Here is a 9177-nt window from a genome sequence, read left to right as displayed (position 1 = left end):
GAAAGTGCGCATTCAGCGTCTGGTCTGCCGATAATGCAAGCGTAGAAGAAGAAATGTGCTGTTTACCTGTGCAAAGAAAGAAACAACGAAAGAAAAATGTCTGAGGACTTCAGTGTTGAGGAAGAGCATGAGTTCTTTGCCGAGCTGAATGCGCTGGTTTGGTCTGCCGGCTTCCGTAGAATCGTGAGCGCGCATGGGGGCGCTATTAGGAAATCCTATACACTACTGTTTATGCTCTAAAAACATTCTAAATGACTTCGTTTCGAGTAAATTCTGGATGCTACCCACTCAGGACACTTGGATTACATTGGACGAGCAGTATGGAGGAATATTGACACGTTTTTGTGGACTTTTATGGACCTTTCTGTCTCGGGCGCCATGGACCTCCATTATTTGAATGTCAGCAGACAGCAAGAAGCCTCCCAGATCTCCAGATGCATTTGAGATATCAAAAAAGTACTCCAGAGTGTTGTTCAGCATGGAGGTGAGTAGAAAATGAAGGCTAATCATGTTTTGGGTGTACTATTCCTTTAAGTAATTAAATGAACACAATGACACCCTTTTTTTCCTCATAAATGCCTAAAAGGCCTTTAATAGAATAATTACATATTTAATAAATATAAGTGTTTCTAATTACTTACAAAATAGGTGACGTTTTAATGCTTCACAAATACAGACTGATGGAATGGCAAATACATTCGAAGTTAAAACTGTGATATTTTTCTCAGTTTTCTTGCCCTAATAAAAAAAAGAAGTCTCATTTATGTACAAAGTGATAATAAGAAAAACAACACTTAGAATCACCACTGAAGACCACAGGAGACATTTTATCAAACAAAAAAAATAACAGCAGAGAAAAATCAATGACATCAAAGGACAAAAAGCTACTGGTGCTGATGTGACAGTTTTGAATGCTTATTTGAAACAGTAGAAAACACGCATGGCAGCAGCTTCCTGGTTAGCTTCATGATTATGCCATGGAAAAGTCAACAGTCTTCTTTGACACCAGATGCGCCTGCATAGAAAAACTCAGCAGTGGACATCAACTGGGACTATTCTGGTTAAAAAAATAAAAAATAAAAGCCATGTGTAAATGTCTGTGCGCTGATTAGCCACTCCAGGTGAATTTAACATACAGCTTATCAAACCCGTCTGACATAGAGAGCAGTAATTCATTCATCAGACTACAGAAACAGAAAGATCCATATCAACCAGAAAGCTTCCAACACCGTCTCTAAATGTCGATGAGGTCGTCTCCGCTCTCGTCGCTCTCCACAGTCAGCTGCCGGGTCCACCATTTCTTCACCTCGGACCCTGAAGAAGCCTCATCGTTGACAGGGTTCATCTTACAAACAATAGATTTGACACTCGTACGGCCTGACAACACAGAGATAGTTTGCCCTGGATTTTAGTCATATTTTTGATTCTTACATTCTCCACAGGCTAAAGATTTACTTCATTCTAGGCCAGCAACTATAACCCAGAGGCTGTTCTGATGAACATCTCAGATGAATAGTGCTAAGTGTGAGATTGCAATAGGGTCAGATTTAGGACATATTTTGATCAGACTAAACCACATTCATTCAAATATTAAAAAATTTAACCTATAAAGAGTTTTAGGGGAGGGGTGGCCCAGTGGTTAGGGCATTTCACTTGGAATCCAGAGGTTCTGAGTTTAAGCCCTATAACTCATGGACTCCCACTCTGGATCTCTGAGCAAGACCCTTAACCCCACACTGCCCCCTAGGCACCGCACAATGGCAGCCCACTGCTCCCACAAGACATGGGTTGAATGCAGAGGTAAATTTCTCCATTCTCAATTACTATTTATTATTATTATTTTAGCAATGTGTATTGCAACAGTTGAATTGCTAATATGTCAATAAAGAGTGATAGCACCTCCAATCTTTTGGAGGGAAAGTTATTTGGTTTTTTGTTTTCAGCAAAAAAAGGGTCTTAATTGTTCTTTAAAGAGTATAGGGATAACAGGGACTACTGGTATTTATTTATTACGTATGCCTGGGTCACACTATAACTGCTGTGGCTACAAGGTTTTATTGATAAATACAATGCTGGCAGTAGGTCAGCCTGATGTTAGGCAATCATATCAAGACAATATCATTGCTAGATATTTTTATTATTATGTAAGTTGTAATCCATAATAATTTTAATCACTTTATCTTTTAAATTCGTTATATGTTGTCTCCCCTCTCATTTAGCTCAAGCATCTTGAGGAGCATATTTTGTGCTAGATGTGAGTAGTGAGACTAATGTGCCATTGCCATGTAAAATGTGAGATCCTGACACGTCTCAGCCAACTTATTAGAAGTGTTATTATTATCCACACTTACTTCCAGTGTCTTTACAACCTAAATGAAGAACAATGGACTTGGGCATTTGCTTCACACTTTATTAGCTAACTGGGATTTTAGCTGATTAACAATTTCCTGTGTTAGTTTATGTGACAGTGAAACAAGGGTTGCATGATGGTGAACTTTGCAACACGGGGGGCATTTCTATCGGGTAACTCAGACAGATAGAACTCCATCATTAGTCGGTATGTGTACATTATAATGTTATGACCATAGAGGTTTAATATTTCAACTTATGCAGATAATCAAGCTTCCTGGAGCTTTTGAAATTTATTTACAATATCAGCGTCAAAGTATTAGGTTGTAGTGTTTCTACAGCTCCCTAAAAATTCTTTCATAGCTCTTTACCAGGATGAAAAGACTGCACTGGAATGCATACTCAATGCACACTCCTACTTTTAGTGTGTAAGCTGTATTTATTTACTCCACACAATGGGATTAAATCTATGGAGGAGGTGCAGAAACCTCTTCAATAAATAAGCAAATACAGATCGTGACAATCTATATTTAGGGAAATATCCTAGTGGAGATGTTGTGCTTTTCCAGCAGGAAATAAAATCTATTTATCGAGTACAAAGAACAAAGCAATGTTATTACAGAAGGAAGAGACAGGGACCCTTGGGATGTTCCTAATCCAGTCATGATTCTGTTAAAGTCTAGAGTATAGTGCAGTTTAGGTGATGGAAAGTTTTTTTTTTTTTTTTTATAATTTACAAAACCATCAGGAGACCTGCAGATTGTTTGAATTTGCTCAAGCAACTGTACAGAGTGCTGTAATATCAATAAAAACATCCAAATACCAAAGTTTCATTAATGTCATAATATTTAAATGTAGGTCTGTTTACCTTGAATAAAATCATCCAGTATTTCTGTTTGTATTTTATCTAAATAGCCTAAAAGAAACTTGTACAGTAATATTGGGTTTTAAGCCTGTGTATCTATCAGTCTCTTACAAAACTGTGTTTTATCCTCTTTTATAAAACATCCTGGTTTTTCATAGTAGAGTAAAGCCAAGAAAGTTTTTGTTAAATTTTAAACAATTCTCTCTAATAAAATCTGTTACTTGTACAAGACCGAATACAGAGGAGAACAAACCTGCGGGCAGCCGCCACTGTCCCAACTTTCTCTGTGGTCTCCCCAGGTCTGTGGAGTCCTGTCTGTACCCTCCTCTGTCTGACAACGTGGGGCTCAGAAGCTGCTGGAGGCCACTCATCTAAACAAAGACAAGATATCCTTTGTTGCACCAGAGCAAAAGCATACCTGCTGATTGTGTGATGTGTCTGTGTAAAATCATGCTGTGAGTGTGTGTGCAGCACAGGTTTAGATGTTGGGGCTTTACCTCAGGCTGTGAGGGGTTGTCTGGGTTGTTAGCATTGTGGTCTTCACTTGGCACTGTGGTTTCTATGCTGGGAGGGTTGAGGAAGGAGCTCAGCTCCTGCTGCTGGCTCTCTCTCAGGCTGTGGATGATGCTGCATGACTGATGCTGCTTCTGTAAGCATGCACACATTAAAGGACACTGTCATACATGGACACAAAACACACTTGTGAATCTTAGTAGAAAAGACAAGCGTTTTCTGCTGAATGACTGACCGCCCTGATGCGTTTGAGGCATTTCTTTAGCCACATGCGTATGGTCTGCTTGGCAACCTCCTCTTCAATTGTATACTCCAGCTGTTCCCGGGCCAACAGCTCCTCCAGCTGGAGAGACTTCCTAATGTCCACTGAGCGATATGACAGCATGCTGGATGAAGAGAAAAAACACAGCTGGGATCTAATTTACTAGGAAAAGAATTTATAGCATTTCTGTTCAGGTAAGATCACACATCTGATTGTGTTCTCGAAAAGATACAATATACAAGAATTTTACCGTAATACCATCACATCGTAACCAAGATAAATTTTCACACAACACTGCAGCAGGATTAGGGATACATAAAAAAAAAAAAAAAAAAAAAACAGCATTACCCAATATAAAGCTATTTCCCAAACACATAAGCATTTAAACCATTATTTTCTGGTTTGAGATGGCTGGTGAGTTACGTTCCTAGCAAACTTTTGTATCCTTTTTTAAATAAATAAAATAAATCTCATAGTTTGCCATGCATTTATGTCTAACCTGAGGCACTTTAGTAAAATGGCTCTGGCATATTCTTAAAATCACTTCAAATATCCTTATTTTCCAATATGCATGAATGAATATTAGCAAAAGTTGTATTTCAGTATTTATGTTTTCATCACTAAAAAAGATGGTGCTGCATTTTTATCGGGCAAAACATTTTATTGAGCTTTAAAAGAAAGAAAGAAAGAAACTGAGTGTAAGTCTTAAAAAACCCAAATTAATCCGTTAAACCCTTTTGTTCACTTCTACTTTTTCAATGTTTTACAAGAATAAGAAGTAGAAAAATGTATAAAGAATGCCTATAAAAAAAAATCTCATTGTTGTATGAATTTTGCCTTTTTACAGTAATTTATTTTCAAATTCAAAATAGAGAGTTAGAAAACACAGATGTTCTCTGTGTGAAGTGGTAGATGGATGTGGGAGTTTTGTATTTATGTTCTAAAATATAAGTACAGTATATTAAGTATGGGGTTTTGCAAGATATTCTCACATTGTACGCTTTAAATGGGGAACCCCTAAACAACCCCATGTCAAAAAGAGGACAAATGGACAAGACTTTTAGGGGAAAATGCATCAAGAGTGTAGGTTAGCTTTGTCTGCCATTTCCTTTCATTGGTTTCACAGGATTCAAGAGTTCAGACATCAATCTGAAGCCCAAAAAGAAAGTACCTAACTTGCTCTGGGATTTACTGTATGAGTTCTTGAATCGGAAAAAAAAAAATAAAAAATAATAATCTCTTGCAGATTACCTCAGCACATCATGAAAGGTTACATCTCCTCCACTGTGAAGTCGCTCCATTTCATAGCACATGTGTTTAAACAACAGTTTGTCTTTGTCCAGGTCCACCTCCAGTCTTCCTCTTAGAAGACGAAGCAGAAACTTCACCCTGGATGTTGGGATCACTCCCTGGAGGAAGAAAAAAAGGACCAAAGGTAAAGGTTTAATAAATGTCTGCAGGCCTTTCAGTAAAAAATGCCCCAACTTAAAACAAAATCATGACGATTTAATCAAGGCATGCAGAAAAAGCAGATCTACAGCTGCTACCCATGCCTTTCAAAGGAAATGAACAAGTAGACGCTGCAATTATATCACGATCATAACGAAAGGAGTCTCACCTTTAATTAAAGACCCGCTGCTCTAATAACTTTCACTCCTATTACTGAAAACTGCACTCTTCTCCTCACCTTCCCCTGATATGATATATCCTCTCTATATTGGTGTCCTATATAGTCTTAACATCCTTCCTGCCATTGCTAATTTCTCACCTCCCTTTTGTCATCCACCATGTTCCAGATGATTTGGAAGTGCCTCAGGTCATTATAGCTCAGCAGCTGGTCTTCTTCAGTGGAGTAGAAGAGAGAAAAGTTCTCCACAATAATGGCTGCAGCAAAAGAAATAGGATAGTACTTTATATATAGCTTGCATTGCCACATCATATTGAAAATTATCAGTCCAAATTGGTCTATTGTATTTAAAATTGCAGCTCTGGTAGCAGACACGAAGTGTAGAAGTGAAATATTTCGTAATTCTTAGGTAAATATATTTTTTCTAAATGAATAAATCTGTATCTATTTAATATCAACATTAAAGATAGATGTATTTGGCTTCTTATAGATGGTGCAAAGAACATTTGAGGAGAATTTTAAATGAGAGTTATCAAGTGTTTATGTGGAGGTTCTGTTTCTCTCCTGTACCAGAGTAATCAATATGAAAATGAATGGATTATTTGCAACCAACAATGGGTTGAACAGATTCTATAGAAATTCTGCACTCAATATTTAATGGCAGTTCAGTAACAAGATCCAGCTCAGACTAATCAAATCCATTTTGCATTCTTAAAAAAGGTGAACAAAGGGAGATAAATGTAGCACAAAATCTTCTCCTCAATCCAGATCATAATGCCACAAATGTTAGAGAATAAAATAGAAACTGTTGTGATGTTTATTAGTCAGAAAATAAATGTAAAAAAATAACATTTCTGTATTGATGGATTCAACTTTTTTAGATTTCTTGTCATATTTGTATCTTTCCAACCAGCTTACATTTAGCAGCATAACATAAAATAAATGTTTTTAGAATGCTTGCTTTAAAACTTAATAAATCCTATTTAAAATATAGATCAGCACCAGTGGAGATATTTTTTTTTACTTAATAGTTCCTTGCACCTATCCAATTATTCACACATTTCAAAAGGATGTTGCTGACCGATCCAAATTATTGGGTTGGGGATTTTTAAATATTAGGATTTCAAGTCAAAATATAATAAAAGAGCTCCTCCTATCTGTGGTGCACCATGTTCTGAATTGCCTATTTTTATATCCACGGTTTAAATAACTTTATTATAGGTAAGGTACATTACTTGTTAATCTCATAGGTTCCTAAACATCAAAATGTTTTGCATTTTTTCATTAAACAAAGGCTTCTGGCAGCTACATATAATTGTCTGCATGTGTTTTGGGACATGCTTGTTCTCAAATATTCCAATGCAGCTGCAGAGGGAGAGTCATGTTAAGAGAAACTAAAAAACTAGTCATTACAAATGACTATAGCTGTTTCTCTTTTTCCAGTTTGATGAGGACATTTTAAACCTTAACAAGGTTAATCCTGTAGGAGAGCAGCATATTAAGTTATTCTGCAGAAACTTACAGTAATGCAGCACTGAATTGGAAGTCTATGATGACTGAGACAATATAATCCTGCTAATACCCCACAGTTAGTCGTGGTTTTTTTTATAAATCTTTATAGAAATATTCAGATTCAGAAGTTTGCATTTTAAATTACTGTATTACTCTGCCTTTTTCTACCATCTTCTCCGTTGAATTGTTATGGTGACAACATGACTTTCATCCCCGAGAACATAAAATAGACTAAGAACTAGAATTTCTGTTAGTTTAGATGTATATCAAAATATACTTTACATTACATGTCTTTAAGGCATATCACTTTAAATTGACACAGAATTAACCTGAACTTCATAAAACTTCATCCTGTAACAAAAAAAGCCTCCAGTGATGAGCTGACTGCAATTAAAATATGAACAAAAAACACAAAACAGGTGCAAAAAACAACACGGACCTACAAGTAGGTTGAGCATAATGTATGCTATAATAACATAGAATGAACAGAAGTAAATCAACGCTCCAGCGTAGTTGCCACAGTCAGTTTCCCAGTAGCGATATGTATCAGGGGTGCAGAATGGGGGCTGAACCTGGGAACATAAAAAAAAAACAAGCAAATCATGAAGACTTTTTCTAGTAACATCTTTTATTCGCCAAGTAAAAGGTTACAATGTAACATGTTGAAATTTAGTCTAAACTGCTAAAACCCATTTATCAGTGTGAAAGCAGTGTTTTTTTAAAAAGCCATTGAATGTTTTCTAATGGTGGTAAATGCTAATCTAAAACTACTGACCTGGAGGTAAGGTTACTTTGGACAGCAGTAAATTATCAACTAAACTAAAGTACTAATTACTGTCACTAATGATGAGTATTAATAGCTAACGGTTTAATTGTAAGTCTAATCTTGAGTTACAAAATTCAGTGAACCAGTCTCTAAAGTCGAAGGTGTCATTATTGTTGAAAATAAATAATAATAAATAAAGATTAATCTTTAATCTGTGCTTGCTGGGGAGGTCTGTATTTGGGTTGACTTTTGTTGAGAGAGCACCAAAGCTCAATCCCTGGTTCATTTATTCAGTAATTATTCAAATTGTGATCTTAAATGGGTTTGCCAAACTATTGGGTGGAGATTTATTGCAGATCAAAAATGTTTCATTTCTAAAAACATTGCATTTTTCTTTCCAATTGTGCCAGAATAAACCATCTTGTTGGATCACATTATAATATAATCTACTGTCACCAATTTTTTTTATTTTTTTTTAACAGTGCTATCTTATGAGTTATCTCTGATTTGCCTCTTGAGACGATCTTGATCAATTTATATAACTATTAGCAGACATCTGACTGCTTGGCCTTTAACTGGGAATTAACAATTGTACAATTATTCTGCTGTTCTTAAGCAACAGCTTTTCTTCTCACTTCACTAATGCATGTCCCTTTAATATGTTCTCATACCAATCTAGTGTATGGAGATGTGCAGAGTTTCCAGCCTTTCTTACCATGCAGTCATGCATGATTTTATTCCAATCTTCTCCTGTGACAATACGAAAGAGAACAGTGATGGCTTTGCCTGCTGTGGAGAAGTTTGCATGCCTGCCATTTGTATAGAAAAGAAAGAAAAAGAAAATCAAGCAATGCAAAGAACACGTATTACAAAGCAGAAAAAAATAAAAACCTCAGAGAAGGTCAGGAAATATGTAACAGTTACCGGTTGATGTTCTCGCCGTATTTGACCGTTCCAAAGAGAACAACTCCAGCGAAAGCGTAGCAAAGGAGGAGGAGAAACATGCCCACGATGATGAAGAAGCTCTTGTACATGCTTACCACTACAGTCAGCAGCAGCATCTTCAGTGTCACCTTCATGGGTCATATAGAAGCATTAAGAGCCACAGCATTTTATACTCTGGCAGAAATTATTTATGGATGAATGGAGGATGAAGGGAGGTGACTTTGAGGTAAAGTACTCACATGTTTCCCACATATTGTGAAGAACCTGAAGACGATTACACACGTACCCATCATGTATGTGTACGCATTCTAGGAGGGGGGAAACAAACAGTTAAATGT

The 9177-nt window shown here is 36.6% G+C and overlaps 1 protein-coding gene across 4 annotated transcripts in view; it reads right to left on the bottom strand.

The window, feature by feature from the left end:
• Window positions 1-571: 571 nt before the first annotated feature.
• nalcn (sodium leak channel, non-selective) overlaps window positions 572-9177 on the bottom strand; it is a 115491-nt gene continuing 106885 nt past the window's right edge. For 3 of the 4 annotated variants that reach the window (XM_038284807.1, XM_038284806.1, XM_038284808.1), the window contains 10 exons: window positions 9079-9147; window positions 8819-8967; window positions 8610-8703; window positions 7568-7700; window positions 5758-5873; window positions 5241-5398; window positions 3963-4113; window positions 3712-3861; window positions 3468-3585; window positions 1235-1377 (listed from right to left, as the gene is read on the bottom strand). In XM_038284807.1, the coding sequence (XP_038140735.1) occupies window positions 1235-1377; window positions 3468-3585; window positions 3712-3861; window positions 3963-4113; window positions 5241-5398; window positions 5758-5873; window positions 7568-7700; window positions 8610-8703; window positions 8819-8967; window positions 9079-9147 (1281 nt within the window). Of the gene's footprint in view, window positions 1378-3467; window positions 3586-3711; window positions 3862-3962; window positions 4114-5240; window positions 5399-5757; window positions 5874-7567; window positions 7701-8609; window positions 8704-8818; window positions 8968-9078; window positions 9148-9177 lie in introns of all 4 variants that reach the window. The other variant, XM_038284805.1, reaches the window with a different exon arrangement.

This window comes from Cyprinodon tularosa, unplaced genomic scaffold (assembly GCF_016077235.1).
Source record: "Cyprinodon tularosa strain WSP-4 unplaced genomic scaffold, ASM1607723v1 ctg202, whole genome shotgun sequence".
NCBI lineage: Eukaryota > Metazoa > Chordata > Actinopteri > Cyprinodontiformes > Cyprinodontidae > Cyprinodon > Cyprinodon tularosa.
The sequence above is the reverse complement of the archived record's forward strand: the minus strand, read 5'-3'. Positions and strand labels throughout refer to the sequence as shown.